Genomic DNA, 18,465 nt, shown 5'->3' with positions numbered 1-18,465 from the left:
CATGGCTTGTTCTTCTTTGCTTCATCAAACCTTAGACTCTCGGCCTTTGCCAATTCAGATGAGCTTGCTGTTTGGATACTAGAAGGTCTATCATTGGCTTTTGAGTTTTTGTTGACTCTTCATTGATCTCTTGGAAATCAAAGAAGCAGACTACTGTTTCCTTGATGTAAGATACCTTTTTCTCAATTTGAATACAATGAGAATTCTTGCAAAATGTGAGAACTAAGAAAACTGTTGTGTCTGCAACCTCTATATAATATAACAACTAAACAACTATTTTCTACTTTCTTTAAGATGAATAGTAGAACAACAACTATATCAAAAATCTTTCTTTTCTTTTCTTGCTTAATCCACAGTTTTTCAAAATAAACATAAACACCAGATGAATTATATTTACTATGAACTGCAATGAGTTGTTACAGTGGTAATATAATTAAAATCTAAATATTATCTATGTGTATGTATATCTAAATCCCCAGTTGTCAACGTCACCCTTCCACTTTGTCTCTCTCTCTCTCTCCCACCCTTCATTTTGCTTCCCTTGTCAATGGATGGTCATGGTCTTCCTTGCTCCCATGCCACCCCAACTATCTCTTCTTACATTGGTTCTTCACCCCCTTATGTCCCCCTCCTCCTCTTCTTTCTCATTTCCACTCTCTCATGACCAACCATCACTTCAAACACTCCATTCTCTCAATTTTTCTCATGCCATCACCATCTTCATCTTCCTCTTCCTCTGCTTATTCCCTTTACAATTCTTACATGGTTTCCAACTTCATGGTCTCTATCATAGTCCCCTTATTCCTCTTCTCCTTGTTTGTTGTTCATGTTTCCTCTTGTAGTCAGATTGATAAACTCTCCCTCTTGGCTTTCTCTGGGAACATATCCACCTCTCCACCTTTTCCTTCTCTCAATTGGTCTGATTCTCTTGACTGCTGTGCTTGGGAAGGCATTACTTGTGATGGGGATCTTAGAGTCACACATCTTTTGCTACCTTCTAGAGGCCTCACTGGCTTCATCTCCCCCTCTCTCACAAACCTCTCTTCTCTCTCTCACCTTAATCTCTCCCATAACAGATTATCTGGTGGTCTCCAGCACCAGCTTTTTTCATTGCTCAGTCACTTGGTGGTTCTTGATTTGAGCTACAATCATCTGTCTGGTGAATTGCCACCTTTTGGGATTGATAACAGTGGCAAAAATAGCAGTGGTGCTGCTATCCAGGAGCTGGATTTGTCCAGCAACTTTTTCAACGGGACACTTCCAAATTCTTTGCTCGAGAACTTGGCAGCTGCTGCAGCTGGAGGAAGTTTGGTGTCTTTGAATGTTAGTAATAACAGCTTCATAGGTCATATTCCCACTTCCCTGTTTTGCATTAATGACCGTAACTCCTCCTCTCTAAGATTCTTGGATTATTCCTCCAATGATTTTGATGGTGCCATTCAGCCTGGACTTGGAGCATGTTCCAAGCTGGAGAGATTTAGAGCAGGCTTCAATTTTCTGTCAGGGCCTATTCCAAGTGATCTTTTTGATGCTGTTTCTCTCACAGAAATCTCATTGCCCCTCAATAGACTCATTGGAACAATTGGCGATGGTATAGTTGGCCTTACCAACCTCACAGTTTTGGAGCTCTACTCCAATCATTTCACAGGTTTCATCCCCCGTGAAATTGGTAAACTCTCCAAGTTGGAACGGCTACTCCTTCATGTCAACAATTTGACAGGTATTATGGCCCCGTCTCTGATGAACTGTGTCAATCTTGTGGTGTTGAATTTAAGGGTCAATCTCTTGGAGGGAAATATCATTGCATTCAATTTCTCAGGATTCCTCAGCCTTACTACACTTGATCTTGACAACAATTATTTTATCGGTGGTTTACCACCAACCCTTTATGCATGCAAATCACTTTCAGCTGTGAGGTTTGCATCTAATCAGCTTGAGGGAGAGATTTCTCCCAGCATACTTGAACTAGAGTCTTTCTCTTTCCTATCAATTTCTACTAACAAGTTGAGGAATGTTACTGGGGCTCTGACAATACTCAGGGGGCTCAAAAACCTCAGTACCCTTATGCTCTCCAAGAATTTTTTCAACGAAATGATACCTCAAGATGTGAACATAATAGAGCCAGGTGGATTTCAAAAACTGCAGGTTTTAGGATTTGGTGGTTGTAATTTCACTGGTTGTATAAATATAAGTAAATAAAATGAAGGGTGAAAAAGAGAATGAGGCTATGTGTTAACTTATTGTTGTGGTTGCGTCAAATATAATTTTAGATAATAACAAAATTCAATACTTGGGAATCAAAACTGTATTTTTTTTTATTTACCCCACTGTGTCCCGTGACCATGTCTTTTAAGTAAATATAAAAATACCATTTCTTTGCTATTTCATTTCACTAATTGAAAAATATAGTAAATATATATATATATATATATATATATATATATATATATATATATATATATATATATATAAAATTGTAATAAAGTGTCATAGACTCTATTTATCCTGCTTGGAAACTTTTTATGTAATTATGGTATAATTAATAATATAGGTGATATGTATGTCTTATGATTTAAATAAATTTTGACTCTGAAATTAATAGTGACTTTAATATTTGATATTTATTAATTTTGTATCTGGCCGTTACAATGTATCTGCACATAGTTGAAAAAATAAACATATCAAGACAAAAATAATTAAATAAATAATTAGTATAAATATTATTGAAAGATTTCTTCTTAAAAGTATGCCATATTTGTAACAACACATATGGAGATGATAACAAGTCTGAAGGGTTACTTACAATATTAATTTGAGCAACCCACATCTATTAATTTGACGTGCCAATTAATAGACTTGAGCAACCCACATCTATCAGACCAATTTAGACTGCTTTACCTAATCTGTTTTGTTGATTCCAGTAGGGATTTTATTACTGAAACATTTTTGTTTAATGTTAGATTCATGTTGGTATCATGTTTATACAGTTTTAAGTCATTTTACAGAATTTGACCGATTAAGTTGTTTTCTAGGTTCACATGCGTCTATATAATTAGGCCTTTCTTATTCATTACACATTCTATCCAATTCTGCATTTTAGCATGTAATTAGCATCATATTAAGCATTTGATGTTAACACCAGTTTTGACTAGTTTGCTCTCAAATTTGGTATCACCACTGATTTTACATTTGTCTTATTGCAGTACTGTTTTGAGCATTTTATTATCTTTCTTTAATGATGTCTGAACCCCGAAGTACCCCATTCCATGCATTTTACATGTTTTGACTCATTAAGCACATTTTAGCCTACCTAGACTTAAGAATTTTGTAGTTGACTGCCCCTCTATTACTTTATTATAAATTGATATGTGATGTTCTTTCTTTTGTAGTTGCACTCGGTACCTGCAATCCAGTATAGAACAACTCATTTTGACAATCAACCAAGGCTCCTAGTAAGACCTAAACCTTCAAATAATTGTCCTTTTGCAAATGTATGCTCATGCAACTGTATGTAACATATTAGGAGGGTTATTTAGTTCTTTAAATGTTGATTTTTTAATTAAAATTATTTAGCTAAACAATTAAACACATCAAGCACTATCTACCGTAATTTGATATTTCTTTAACTATGCTTGGTTGTAGTGAAAGTTTTAGCTCAACGTTGTAGGTTGGCCAATATCCTTCTATCAAGAAAGCTTAAAACAATATTGTACATAGTGATTAATATAAAACAATAATATTGTACATAGTGATTTACATGTACAAAACAAGTATTAAGATAGAGACATGTTGAAAAACATTCTAAGATATTGTACAGAGAAGAGGACCTAAATTAATTTAGGTTATTGTTTAGGAAGCCATTATAGGGCACGTGTCCTAATATGGAGACGTGTATTAACCATTGGCTAATTGTTTTGTAATCGATTTATGTACAGAACATGGATGATGCTCAACCAAATCGTTCATGGATGTACGATAGGTGTCATAGAGGAAGAGGTGCTTTGAAAGAGTCTTTTGTATTGGGTGTTGAAGAGTTTATAAGTAAAGCTTGTGAACAAGAACGTTATCGTAGAGACGGGGGTCTTCGATGTCCATGTTTAAAGTGCGATTGTACAAAGATTCTGCACGAAAGAGTTGTGAAGGTTCACCTTTACAAGAACGGTTTCAAGCCTAATTATTTCATTTGGGAGGATCATGGGGAAAGAATGCTAGAAGATGATGTACAGAATCATGAAAGTTGGATGGCTGTAGAGACAGAACGTGGTCAAATTAACCAATTTCAAACAATGGAAGACATGGTGCATGATGCTCTTAGGCAAAATGAGTCATGTCAAGCATCTACTTCTAATAACATTGAAGAGGCTCCGAATGAAGAAACACAAAGGTTTTTTAATTCTTTGTTGGATGCAAACCAACCGTTGTATGAAGGAGCATCAGACTCGAAATTATCAATGTGTGTCAGACTATTAGCTTGCAAGTCAAATTGGAATATTCCTAACCAATGCATAGATTTTATTGCAAAAATGGTTATGGATGCAACACCCATCAAATCAGGTTTGCCTAAAACATACTACGATGCAAAAAAGTGTGTATCAAAGTTGGGATTACAATCGCAGAGGATTGATTGTTGCGTGGATGGTTGCATGCTCTTCTATGATAATGAATATGGTAAGAATGATGGCGCGTTGCTTGAATGCAAATTTTGTGGAAAGCCAAGATATCAACCACGTAACATGGGAGCAACTACTACAAAGCAAGTTCCTATGAAATCAATGTTCTATTTGCCATTAATTCCTAGACTACAAAGAATGTATGCCTCAACACAAACTGCAGGACAAATGACTTGGCACTATCAGAACATGTCGACGAATGGTGTATTGCGTCATCCATGCGATGGAGAGGCTTGGAAGCACTTTGATAGAGTATATCCTGACTTTGGTACCGAGCCACGCAATGTACGACTCGGTTTATGCTCTGACGGTTTTAACCCATATGTACAGGCATCAAATATCTTCCTCCAGAAATGTGCATGTCTAAACCTTACATGTTCTTGACATGTCTCATTCCCGGGCCATTCAATCCAAAGGTTGGCATAGATGTGTACTTAGAGCCCTTGATAGACGAATTGAAGAAGCTGTGGACGGGTGTCATAACATATGATATTTCAAGGAAACAGAACTTTATTTTGAGGGCCATGCTGATGTGGACAATTAATGATTTTCCTGCTTATGGTATCTTGTCCGGCTGGAGCACTCATGGTAAACTGGCATGCCCACATTGTATGGAACATACAAAGGCTTTTAGATTATATCATGGGGCAAAAAATTTGTGGTTTGACTCCCATCGGAGGTTTTTACCGAATGACCATGCCTTTAGGAGGAATAGGAATGCTTTCAAGAAGGGGGAACTGGAGATGGATGACGCACCACCATATCTTACGGGAGCAGAAGTTTGGAATAAAATCAATGGTTATCCTAAAATAACTGAAAATGGTGCACCAAGAATTGATGGATACGGTGAGTGGCATAATTGGACAAAAAAAGCATCTTTTGGGATCTACCCTATTGGAAGGATAATTTGTTAAGGCATAATCTTGATTTCATGCACATTGAAAAAAATTTCTTTGACAACATCTTTAATACTATGATGAATGTTGTGGGGAAGACAAAAGACAATGAGAAGGCCCGAATGGATATAGTTTTGTACTGTAGACGAAAAGATTTGGAGCTAAAAAGGCATACCAATGGAAACATGTATAAGCCAAAAGAAAATTATACACTTTCAGCAGATCAAACAAAAGAAGTCTGTCATTGGGTAAAAGCTCTTAGGATGCCTGATGGATATTCTTCTAACTTGTCAAGGTGTGTTGATGTGAATAGGGGAAAGCTCATTGGGATGAAAAGCCATGACTGCCATGTGTTTATGGAATGCTTACTTCCTATTGCGTTTAGTTCTTTACCGTCTCATGTTCTCAATCCCATTACAGAGATAAGTCATTTCTTTAGAGATTTGTGTTCTACTACATTGAACAAGGATGACCTAGCGAAGATGGAAGAAAACATTCCTCTCATTCTGTGCAAGATGGAGAGAATATTTCCTCCTTCATTCTTTGATTCTATGGACCATCTCCCTATCCATCTTCCATATGAGGCACGACTTGGTGGACCAGTCCACTATAGGTGGATGTACCCATTTGAAAGGTGACAATATGACATCTTATCGTTCAATTTACTAGGCATAATTCAAAAATCCTAACATATCAGTTTCAAATTTGTAGGTTCATGGGATATGCTAAACGTTCAGTAAAGAATAAAGCTAGGGTTGAAGGATCTATTTGCGCATCATACTTGCACAGAGAAACAACTCATTTTTGTTCCCACTATTTCAAAAACTTCATGTTAACACCACAAAGCAGTAGAAATGAAGTAGACATTCAAATAGAAAGCCTAACAAAAACATTATCAGTGTTTGACCAACCTAGCCGTCATTCTGGGAGGGAATCAACACATTGGTTAAGTGATGAAGAATTGAGATCAGCTCATGTTCATGTATTGATCAATTGCAATGAAGTTGAACCTTACCTTGAGTAAGCCTCCAAAATCAATTATATTACCCATCGAAGGTTTTTTCATTTGATTACATGCATTGTCTTTGATCTAATCTCGTCATACATGTCAACAGGTCATTCTTACATACCTATCAACTATCTGAGTCAAACAGTTCGACATACATACATGCTAATTTCCCATTGTGGTTCAGGCAAAAAGTACGACTTCCTATCATTCTAACACATTCATTTCTTCCTTAATTCTTTAATCATTACATTGTTGAATAGGTTCATATCCTGAATGGTTGTAGGTTCATAACGATCCTTTAAGTGTGAGGAACCAACATCTTAGAGATTTATCACTTGGTCCTTTAAGGTGTGTAAAGGAATGGCACACATTCTTTGCTAATGGATACAAATTTCATACCCATGCATGGAGTCAGGGCAAGAAGACAATAAATAGTGGGGTTCATGTTAAAGGGCTAACAGAAGGAGGTCAAGATGATTTCTATGGTGTCATTAAACACATTTATGAGTTGGAATACAATTCAACAACCACAGAAAAGAAAATTGTATTATTTTATTGTGATTGGTTTGATCCATCGAGAGTAGGTACAAGGGTGGATTCAAAGTATGGCATTGTGGATATTCGAATGGATAAAAGATATGTGTTGTTTGATCCTTTTATAATTGCACATAATGTACAACAAGTGTATTATGTACCATATCCTACATCACGCACGGACAAACGAGGTTGGTGTGTTGCGATAAAAACGAAGCCTAGAGGTCGCATTGATTCGAATGATGTAGAAGCCGATGTGCCATACCAAATGGAGGAAATGTCACATGTTAATGACGTCATTGACGTTGAAGAAGTAGTCCGATTAGAAGATGTAGATGCTGCTCTTGAAGAAGTGAACCCTAACAATATTTCATCATTTCAAGGGCAGATAGATGAAGATACAACGGAATCAGAAGAATACAATGCAGAGGAACATGGTGAAGATGACAATGAAGATGAATTTCATAGTTCTAGCACTGAATAGAGTTAGGGTGTGTTCCTCCATATTTTTGTTGCATTTATAATGTTGTCCACAATCTTAAGTTCTTATGAATGTAAGTCTTAAGATTAAACATTTACTAATAGAGTTTATAGCAATATCTTCATTTAAAAAAAATCAAGATTGATTTCTTCAACAAAAGTTCTCATCTAATAATTTAGTTAAATTATTAAAGGAATATAATAGAAAATTTGGAGCCTAAATAATTGGGGGGGGGGGTACGAGGTAAATGTCTCAGCTTGTGGCTTACACTACTCTAGTCATACATATAAGTTTTATGTGGAAACTGTATTATTATTGACTGTATAAAAAATTAATTGTATAAAGTGATTGTTTGAAAGGATGGTAGTCTGAGTGAAGAACGTACGGAGCAGTGTGTCCATGGAAAAAGACCCCAAACCCGAGACATTGGATTTTATTCGTCCTCCACCCACTGGTACAGTGTTAAGTGCTATATATAGCAAAGCCAATTGTTTGCCAGTAGCCTGAATGCATTCATGGTGTTGTTTTCTGACACCACTGCATGTGGGGGGCCTCATGCTAGGAATGGTGGTAGCCGCAGTTAACAAACTCACTCCCTGGTCCAAGACAAGTGACATGAAAACTAATTACTGACTTCTATTATAGATAGAAAGATGTTAAGAGTAAATAGTGAACATTCTTTTATTCATTTTATATAATTTGCACTTGAAAACCACTTTCCCTTAAGGGAAGAGAGAAAATTCGTTGCCTAAGTGTGGTTAAAACCCAAAGAAATGAGTTAAGTGACTATTGAGTGTATCAAAATATGCAAATCTTTTAACATACCACAGCAGCGATGGTTGCAGATATGGCAACAGTGAGGTATCTGCCAAGTTTGGCATCAGCAAGGAAGCCACCAACAAGGCCAAGAAGGTTGACAGTTCCCATGACATTGGTAACTATGGTGGCAGAATCAGGTGAAGGGAGATTCAAATCTCTAACCAAGTAGGTCACTAAATTCATGGCTATGCCCATCACACATATTCTTGGCCTGTTCAGTACCTGAAAAAAAAAAGGATTTTGTTGGAGCCAAATTTGGTTCAACCTTGAGAACATGACTCCAATTTCTATGGATTGAGATGAATGTGAACCTAAGATGAGCCCTGCTGCTAGCCATCCTCCAGTTTTTGTCTTGCCTACTGGGTGGCCTCGAAAATCCACAGCAGCAATGACTTCTGCCTCTTTTTCCTCCTCTCCATGACTTGCAACCAGAACCTATAAACAACAGAGGGGGAAAACTGAAAAATCATTAACACATCAACAATTAAGTACAAACATTTGCAGAATGTATGTACTTCAATCCTCGCAACTCAGTTAGATTTATTTTTTATTTGTCTTAGATCCTTCACGTGGAGAAGTCAACTCAGTTTCCAACTAATCCAAGTTAAGCCAGTGGACTCACAAGCTATACTAGCACTTACTCTCTTAACAACACTTAGTCACCCCCAAAAGTTCATTTAAGAAAAACAATCTTTTTATCTTACCACTTGGATTAAATTATTGGTGGTATTTAGATTAATTAACAAATAAGAAGAAATATTTTTGTTCCATTTATTATGTTGTCCACAATCTTAAGTTCTTATGAATGTAAGTCTTAAGATTAAACATTTACTAATACAGTTTTATTGCATTTATCTCTTATTGTACATTTTTCTAAATTTTCTTTTCTTCTATTGTATAAAAATATATATTATGTTCAAGAATATGGCATCAGGTCCTTCTGGCCCTCCTATTCCACCTTCAGGAAATTCTGATAAGGGGAAGGGGAAGAAATCTTACGTAGTGAAGTTGATGACACGTTTCAATAATGAAATTGGTTCAACCAGTCAACCAACTACACCTACCTCTACCTCTACTGCTAGATCTGTTCCACCTCCATTAGTTGTTCCTGCCTTCACTCCCACTCCACATCAAGTTCCTACATCTTCACCTACCTCTATTGGTACATCTTTTCCACCCCCGATACAAGTGCCTGGCTTGACACCCACTCCATACCAAGTGCCTCCTTATCGAATGGCTTCACTCTCTCCCAATGTTGGTTCTAACCCATCAACTCCGAGAAATTTTGCAGCATCACCTGATATAGAGGATGCAGATCCACATTCTAGTTCAGCCGCCAATAACATGGAAGAATGTTCCAATAGTCGTCCAATGATTACACCCATTGGAGGAGGGTAAGAAAAAAAATAACTCAATTAATATATAGACAATTCATTGTTGTATTATTGTAATGTTTGAGTTTAATTTTGTTTTAGGTTTTATCCTACAAAAACTACATCCAAGGCAATCACAGCCACCATCAAGGAACAGTTTGATGAGCCATGGCTAACATGGGGCTCAATCCCTAAGTCAACCTGAGATGTCTTCTTCGAACGTTTTAAGGTAAACACTTTTCATTCCCAATCCTGTTACAAGTCAATACTTGGTGTCCTGCATTTAATTTATACTTTGAACGTGTTTACTTATTCAAACCTATTATTTCTAATATAACAGAGAAGGGTTTCATGGAAGCCTGAAGATGAGGAAAAGGTAAAAAAAATTATCACACCAAGGCATCTCATAGACTCTCAGAGATGTATAAAAAAGCTAGAACTCTAGGAAAAAGACCTGATTGGCTGGGGGACGATACTTGGAATGCTCTTTTGGAAAAGTGGAACATGCCACTTTATAGACAAAAGTGTGAAACGACAAAGAAGAATCGGGCATCTGAAAAGGGTGGTTGTTTGCACACTGGAGGATCTATAAGCGTGCATGAGCATGCTATTCGTTTGGTATATAACTTGTACATTTTTTTTCTTATATTTGTAATCATAAACTTTACAAATATTTATTAACAACTCCTTTTGTTTGCAGTCAAAAGAGCTTGGTCGGTCTGTGCACGTTGATGAAATATTTCAGCAGACACATATTCGTCAATCAACAGGGGAATTTGTGGACGAAAGGTCTAGGCGGACCCATGTAAGTTTGTACTAACTCTATCACATTATAAATTTTTGATTTTTAAACCTCATGTGTAATGATAATATTTATTCATTTAACAGGAACAATTTGTTGCAAAATTTTCTCAAATTAGATCTGAGACTACATCTGTTGGTGTCTCAACATCTTCTCCTCTAGACCCTGCGGAGGAGGAAAGATTGAGAAACCGATGTTGGTTAGAGGCTGCTGGTGGAAAATACAAGGGACGCGTATACGGTATTGGAAATGTCACTTCCCAAGATGACTGTGTTGATAGTTACATCCAACAGACATAGGCATCTTCTACTGCTCAACCTCAAAATTCAGAAGAAATTGTTAACCTGAAATCGCAGTTACAACAATATGGTCAGTAGCTTCAAAAGTTTGAAGGCTTTATAGGCGTCCTCCTCCCATTCCTTCCGCCTTCAGCAGCCGCGGCTGCACAAGAATTTTTAAACCTTCAAAATGACGTACCCAATATAGTCCAACTAGAACAGCAACCTCCAGAACAGCAACCACCACACCAGCAACCACCACACCAGCAACCACCAGATGAACAACCACAAGATGGAAATGATGATTACATGCATTATTAGGCATTTTATAGAACTTATTTCCATTACTGTTGAACTTATTTAGAACCACAACTACAATCTGTTTATGAACTTACCAAATGTTGCAGTTATATTTACATTATACAATATTTATGTATTCATATACAATGTTTTCTTTGTGGATTAAGTGTATCTGAAAACCTTATTAAATTTATATGTCAATGTGCAATGTATAATGTCCAGGTTTGCTTGAAACAATGTTGAATGTTCACTATAATGTCCAGGTCTGCTTGTATATTGTGCATGGGGAACTGCTATATATACAGAGAATTTATTTAGCTCTTGTTAAACCATTATATACGGATCTATCCGTATATAATTTCCGTATATAACTTATATACGGTTTATCCGTATATAAGTTACATACGGATTTATCCGTATAAAAATTATATACGGATTTATCCGTATATAAGTTATATACGGATATTTCCGTATATAACTTATATACGGATAAATCCGTATATAATTTTCGTATATAAGTTATATACGGATATTTCCGTATATAACTTATATACGGATAAATCCGTATATAATTTCCGTATATAAGTTATATACGGATATTTCCGTATATAAGTTATATACGAAAATATCCGTATATAATTTCCATATATAAGTTATATACGGATAAATCCGTATGTAAACTTAGCTACGATGGTATTATATACAGATTTTTGTCCGCATGTAATTCGTATATAAACACAGAATATATACGGATTTTGGGTCTTATATACGGATTTTTGCTGTATGTAATTCAATTTTTTCTTGTAGTGACTCCACAAATCTATTTCTCAAACCTCTTTGTTTTTCGGCTCGCCGTCCCGTCGTGATTCAAGTTGCGACAAATATATTGCATTAATGGTTAATCAATGAGTTTGGTTGCCACAAACTCTATAAATATATGATTGATGTCTTGGTAAAGACACCCTGTTTTATCCTAACAAAATAGACACCTCTTTATGAAACATATCTGACTTGAGCGTTAGAGTGTCTTCTGCATGTCAACAACCCATCAGAGTGGATTGCGTTCTCGGAGTGGATTGGACGATCAAAAGAAAGCATAGCAAGGAAGGACGACCGAGGGGCCAAACAACATCCCCATGAAACCACAAGAAACCATATGAGCGCTCGTCCTTGGCATCACTACTTCGGATCAATACCAGGTTTTGAAATAAGAGAAAAAAATTCCATCATAATTTCTAAGGGCATGTCTTTTGTGTTGAGAACGTTCAGCTAACCATTAGAGGTTTACGAGTCAAAACATTAAATGCCTCCACAAAAAATAAGATTATAAAATATTGAAGCAATTACCTTATTTTATTTAACGCATATTTTTCTGAGTAAAAATATCCTAAATAAGAAGGTTCAGTCCCTTCCCGCTCGGTCAGTTGGACCACCTAATTCAGGCTTGTTAAGTTCCAATGGATTTTCATTATAAAATATTGAAGCATTTACCTTGTTTTATTTAACGCATATTTTTGTGAGTGAAAATATCTTGCATAGAAAGGTTCAGTCCCTTCCCACTCGGTCAGTTGGATCACTTACGTTCAGCCTTGTCAGGTTCCAATGGCTTTTCATTATAAAAATAAATTATAAAATATTGAAGAGTTCACTTTATTTGGTTTAATGCATAGTTTTGTGAGTAAAAATATCCTACACAAGATGGTTCAGTCTTTTCCCGCTTTGTTACTTGGACCACCTACGTTCAGCCTTGTCAAGAATAAATTATAAAATATTGAAGCATTTACCTTATTTTATTTAACGCATATTTTTGTGAGTAAAAATATTCTGCATAGGAAGGTTCAGTCCCTTTCCACTTGGTCGATTGGACCACCTACATTGAGCCTTGTTAGGTTCCAATCACTTTTCATTATAAAAATAAATTATAAAATATTGAAACATTTACCTTATTTTATTTAACACATGTTTTTGTGAGTGAAAATATCTTGCACAGGAAGGTCCAGTCCCTTCCCACTCGGTCAATTGGACCACCTACGTTCAACTTTGTCAGGTTCTAATTGCTTTTCATTATAAAAATAAATTATAAAATATTGAAGCGTTTACTATATTTTGTTTAACGCATATTTTTGTGAGTAAAAATATCCTGGACAGGAAGGTTCAGTCCCTTCTCGCTCAGTCAGTTAGACCACCTACGTTCAGCCTTGTCAAGTTCTAATGTCTTTTCATTATAAAAATAAATTATAAAATATTGAAGCGTTTACTTTATTTTATTTAACGCATATTTTCGTGAGTGAAAATATATTGCACAAGAAGGTTCAGTCCCTTCCCTCTCGGTCAAATGGACAACCTACGTTTAGCCTTATCATGTTCCAATGGCTCGACTCTCATGCGAGCATCAACTGGGCACCTCTACCCTCGTTAAGCTTATCACGAGCAATACCTATTTATCTTATCATAGTCAATGTCCTCATCTATTTTGCAGGTCTCAGAGCAGTAAATCACCTACAGCTCATCCGTGACACATCCTAATATGGATTACTCATTTTTGGCCTTCAAACATTCAACTAAAGACTGAACGGACTCGCCTGCCCGGCCATCTGTCTTCATAACCTAAACTACTTTGATGATAATTTGATTGACTACATTTTTCTGACCACTCGAATTCGAATTGCTATTTTCTATTTAGTACAAATGACACGACCCTACGCACAAACCACTCGGCCAACTAAACTTCGTCGCTCGGTGATTCCACAACGAATTCACCTGAACTTTGAGCGAAAGGAGCTTCCAAAGAGAACTCCCACAGCATGTCGCTCAGTGATTCCATAACAAATTCACCTGAACTTTGAGCGGAAGGAGCTTCTAAAGAGAACTCCCACAGCACGCCACTTGGTGATTCCACAACGAATTCACCTCAACTTTGAGCGGAAGGAACTTCCAAAGAGAACTCCCACAGCACGCTGCTCGGTGATTCCACAGCGAATTCACTTGAACTTCAAGCGGAAGGAGCTTCCAAAGAGAACTATCACATCATGTCATTCGGTGATTCCACAATGAATTCACCTGAACTTCGAGCGGAAGGAGCTTCCAAAGAGATCTCCCACAACATGTCGCTTGGTGATTCCACAACGAATTCACCTGAACTTCGAGCAGAAGGAACTTCCAAAGAGAACTCCCACAACACGTCGCTTGGTGATTCCACAGCGAATTCTCCTACGCTTCGAGCATAAGGAGCTTCCAAAGAGATCTCCACAGCACGCCACTTGGTGATTTCACAATGAATTCACCTGAACTTCGAGCAAAACGAACTTCGAAAGGGAACTCCCACAACATGTCGCTCGATGATTCCACAGCGAATTCACTTGAACTTCGAGCGAAAGGAGCTTCCAAAGAGAACTCCCACAACACGCCGCTCGGTGATTCCACAACGAGTTCACCTGAACTTTGAGTGAAAGGAGCTTCCAAAGGGAACTCCCACAACACACCACTCGGTGATTCCACAACGAATTCACCTGAACTTCGAGCGAATTGAGCTTCCAAAGAGAATTGCTACAACACGTTGCTTGGTGATTCAACAGCGAATTCACCTGAACTTCTAGCGGAAGGAGCTTCCAAAGAGAACTCCTACAACACGCTGCTCGGTGATTCTAAAGAGAACTCCTAGAGTCCGCTGCTTGATGTAGAGAGTAATGAAGACTTAAAGTGCATCGAAAATAGACTTTATAAATACAACATGAGCAACTTCCCTTAAGCTCATAATAATTCCTGCGCACCTCTTTCAATAAAGAGCGTGCTTGGGCTTGGGGGACTTATGTACTATATGAAATATACCGATCGATTTTAATGGTCATTTATGGACAGTTAGTAGGTATATTAGCAAGTATTAATGGGTCAGATTGTGTGACGCTTTACAAATATGCGGTATTAATAATTGATTATTGGGTTTGATTGCCTAAAAATATACTGCATTAATGGTTAATCAATGGGCTTGGTTGCCACAAGCCCTATAAATATACGATTGATCTCTAGGCAAAGACATCTTGATCTATCCTAACAAAATAGAGACCTATTTATGAAATATATCTAACTTGAGTGTCAGAGTGTCTTCTGCAGTCAACAACCCATCAGAGTGGATTGCGTTCTCGGAGTGGATTGTATGATCAAAAGAGAACATAGCAAAGAAGGACGACCGACCATCGAACCAATTCAACCGAAACACTTAGTATATACACTGATGGCATTCTAGATTCAAGAATCCCTTTTAGAAATGTATTTGAATCTATATATATATATATATATATATATATATATATATATATATATATATATATATATATATATATATATATATATATGAATTTCTTTTGTTTTGAAATCCTATGTTGAATATTTTGATATCTAAAATATATTTGTATTATAAAATACTTTATGCATGTCTATACTTTGGTTTGGTTATCTGGTTATAAGTAACAATGAATTAAAATTGTTTATTATTTTTTAAAATTTGGAAACTAATTGGATAGCAAAGAGAACAAAACAAAATCGAGTATAAAATTAAGAAAGTAGAATTTGCGGGACATATTTTATTTTCCGAAAGTTGAATTACTTGTGAAGAAGGAACCACATCTTCTCTGGATAGCAATGCAAATTATTATTCTTTTGTGTATACGAATACAAGGACACAAATAATGTTTGAACAACAACAATTGTCCGAATTCCCCACCACTAGATTGTCCTTGTAAAGATGTGCAATGCAAATTATTTAGCAGTATCCTCACTTCTCGCCATATTCATTAAACAATATATTGAACATACAAGAAACATAAATTAGGATAAATATCACCCAAAGGTAGCAAAATCTGAATGGGTCAATTGAATCAAAGGATAAATCAAAGTGAGCAAAATGAAAAGGAAAGAAACCCCGGAAGCACTGCCTCTGTCCTGACTCAAAAAACTCATTTAATTCACAGCAGACGCAACACCGAGTATGAGATCCAACAACCAATAAACACAGCTACACCAATGGGTGAGGCAGGAATTGCCGATGATGTTGTGGCAGTGGTGGCGGAGGAGGTTGAAGAAGAAGGGGTGGTGGAGGTTGGAGTTGTAGAGGTGGTGGTGGTGGTGGAAGTAGTAGGAGTGTCTTTGGTGTTATCAGAGTCAGAGGGTGGTGAGTCCTTAGCAGGTGAAGGTGCTGCAGCAGAATCAGAAACCTTTTTAGCCTTAACCTTAACAGCAAGCTTCATGCCACCCTGACAATGGCCAGGAGCAGCACATATGAAGTAATGAGTGCCAGCAGTCTTCAGGGTAATGGTGCTGGCGCCGCTGCTGTCTGTGCTCAGAGAATTTCCTGTACTGCAACTCTTGTAATCGCTTTCTTTTACTTCATCCACAGTGTGACCAGGACCGTAATTGAAAACTGTCATACGTATGGGTCATAAGTCAGAGAAAGGATACTTTTGACATACATAAACATTTTATATTTGTTTGATATTATTTTTTTTCTTTTTTAAAAAAATACAAAAATTCAATTTTTCTTATCACATTTTATTTTTGTGATGTATATCAAAATGTAAATGTGTGTCCTTATCATTATTTTAAATATTATTATACTTCTTTCTTTTAAAAATAAAACGTTTTTCTCTTTTTTTACTAATTTAATCCTACAATGTCATATTGTTGGAAAATGGTGTAAAACATCTTTTTTTTTTCTTGAGTTAGATAAATAACGTGTAAACAAATTGAGATGGTGGTTGTGTTTAGTATTATTGTGCATGAAAGAAGAGGATTTCTTACCAAGACTATCTCCAACTCTAAATTTCAATCCACTAGCCCATGTACTGTAATCACCACCAATTGCCCAACCTGAGGTATCTCCCACTGTGTGGGTGGCTGCAAGAATTGACATGACCATGTTGAGTGCTAGACAAACACTGAAAACTAAGGCAACAGAAGAAGCCATTTAGTGAGAAAGTGGAAAGAAGGGAAATAAAGTGCAGAGGGTTCTCAGATGGCATGGTGTTGTAGAATGGTTTTGGTGGCTTTATATAATTATTTGTTATGGTTGTTGGAGTTAAGACAAGTTGGTCTAGGTTTGCATGAGGATGACTTTAGTTGCACTTCATACCCAATGACCAGAAAAGTAGTTCTGCTGTTCTTTCTCGTGAAAAATGTGAGAGTGGTTGAATCATATTATTTTTCTGAAATTTCATTACCTGATGCCAAAAGATCACTTATAATAGTAATCAGCAGATAATGATGGATTAACGATTATGACAAAAGGATTAAGAGTGAAGGAAATGGAAAAAAAAAGGAGTTAAAAGATAGATAGAGAGATCAATTATAATGTGATGAGATAAAACAAAAAAAGTAAAAAGTAGTTTTTTTTTATAGGCAAGTAAAAATAGTGTAGTAAAAATATGAATACATTTTATTCATTGCTATTTTGATAATATTATGTGGATAACTCACTCATCTTGTTGTTTAATGGAGGTGTAAAGTAAGGTTGTGTTAGTCCCTTCAAGATTTGTTGTCAAGATCTGTGCATAAGATCATAGAAAGCGTACATGAACCAGAACATAATTTGATATGATGGTTTTGCTTAATGCCTACTCATTGTGGAGCAAAAACTGATAATCAAACTTCTAGAACATAATTACCAGCTACTTCTCAACGCCTAAAGGAGTATTTTTCCATTAATTTTATAGAACGGAATAACTTTATTCCAATAAAGAACAAGACACTGACACATCACTTCCCATGTGTCATATCTCAACAGATTTCCCTTATATCTTGGAATTCAAGTTTAAGAGTTGTATTTTGTAGAATGAACTGTTGGGTTAAAAATATGTGACAGCATTCACATAAATATAATTATTAATTTTGATTTTGATTTTAATATAGTGTAAGATTAAGTATTTGATACAAAATATTGTTAAAAATAAAGATTACCAAAGTAAATGCTTATATTAAATTTCACAATGGGTGCACTAATACTTAAAACTCTTTTTGATTAAATATTTTTACATAGTTAATAATACGTCATCTTTTGTTTGGGTGAGTTAGATGAGTTAGATGATTTGCCAAGGTATAATCGGGGTGGTTGTGTACATAGTTTACAGTAAGTAGTTTGAATGGAGTGTCTGGAGAGTTTAACTAGAAACATAACGAGCATGGATTTTGACTGGATGTGTTGCAGTCCTGCAGGTTTGTCTATTTATATTATGAATTTTGTAAGTGGCGCCAATGACAAACGTATTTGCGAAATTCAACATGAACTGAAAGTTGTACAAGAATGCATGGGTCG

General features: G+C 36.3%; 4 protein-coding genes and 2 pseudogenes across 4 annotated transcripts; 4 read left to right on the top strand and 2 right to left on the bottom strand.

Moving 5' to 3' along the window:
- The first annotated feature begins 515 nt into the window (after window positions 1–515).
- LOC148205130 (receptor-like protein 2 pseudogene) lies at window positions 516–2,199 on the top strand (annotated as a pseudogene).
- Window positions 2,200–3,938: 1,739 nt separating this feature from the next.
- Window positions 3,939–5,584, top strand: LOC148205129 (uncharacterized). The gene is made up of 2 exons (XM_088103211.1): window positions 3,939–4,938; window positions 5,001–5,584. The coding sequence occupies exons 1-2, from the start codon at window positions 3,939–3,941 to the stop codon at window positions 5,582–5,584; spliced, it is 1,584 nt and encodes a 527-aa protein (XP_087959337.1).
- Window positions 5,585–6,102: 518 nt separating this feature from the next.
- On the top strand, window positions 6,103–7,593 carry LOC148205128 (uncharacterized). The gene is made up of 4 exons (XM_088109948.1): window positions 6,103–6,200; window positions 6,278–6,586; window positions 6,682–6,766; window positions 6,859–7,593. Exons 1-4 carry the CDS (start codon window positions 6,118–6,120, stop codon window positions 7,591–7,593), a joined length of 1,212 nt encoding a protein of 403 aa, XP_087966074.1. The 5' UTR covers window positions 6,103–6,117.
- Window positions 7,594–7,883: 290 nt separating this feature from the next.
- Window positions 7,884–8,907, bottom strand: LOC124845654 (protein NRT1/ PTR FAMILY 6.4-like). Its single transcript, XM_088103203.1, has 5 exons — window positions 8,902–8,907; window positions 8,684–8,844; window positions 8,416–8,620; window positions 7,976–8,186; window positions 7,884–7,894 (listed from the first exon to the last, which is right to left on the bottom strand). Exons 1-5 carry the CDS (start codon window positions 8,905–8,907, stop codon window positions 7,884–7,886), a joined length of 594 nt encoding a protein of 197 aa, XP_087959329.1.
- A 426-nt stretch (window positions 8,908–9,333) lies between these two features.
- LOC148205127 (uncharacterized) lies at window positions 9,334–11,183 on the top strand (annotated as a pseudogene).
- Window positions 11,184–15,737: 4,554 nt separating this feature from the next.
- On the bottom strand, window positions 15,738–17,159 carry LOC148205126 (blue copper protein-like). Its single transcript, XM_088109945.1, has 2 exons — window positions 16,956–17,159; window positions 15,738–16,578 (listed from the first exon to the last, which is right to left on the bottom strand). The coding sequence occupies exons 1-2, from the start codon at window positions 17,119–17,121 to the stop codon at window positions 16,124–16,126; spliced, it is 621 nt and encodes a 206-aa protein (XP_087966071.1). The 5' UTR covers window positions 17,122–17,159; the 3' UTR covers window positions 15,738–16,123.
- Window positions 17,160–18,465: the final 1,306 nt, after the last annotated feature.

This window comes from Vigna umbellata, chromosome 1 (genome assembly GCF_029865625.1).
Source record: "Vigna umbellata cultivar VRB3 chromosome 1, Vumbellata_1.0, whole genome shotgun sequence".
Lineage (NCBI taxonomy): Eukaryota > Viridiplantae > Streptophyta > Magnoliopsida > Fabales > Fabaceae > Vigna > Vigna umbellata.
This window is presented reverse-complemented; position numbering and strand designations above follow the sequence as displayed.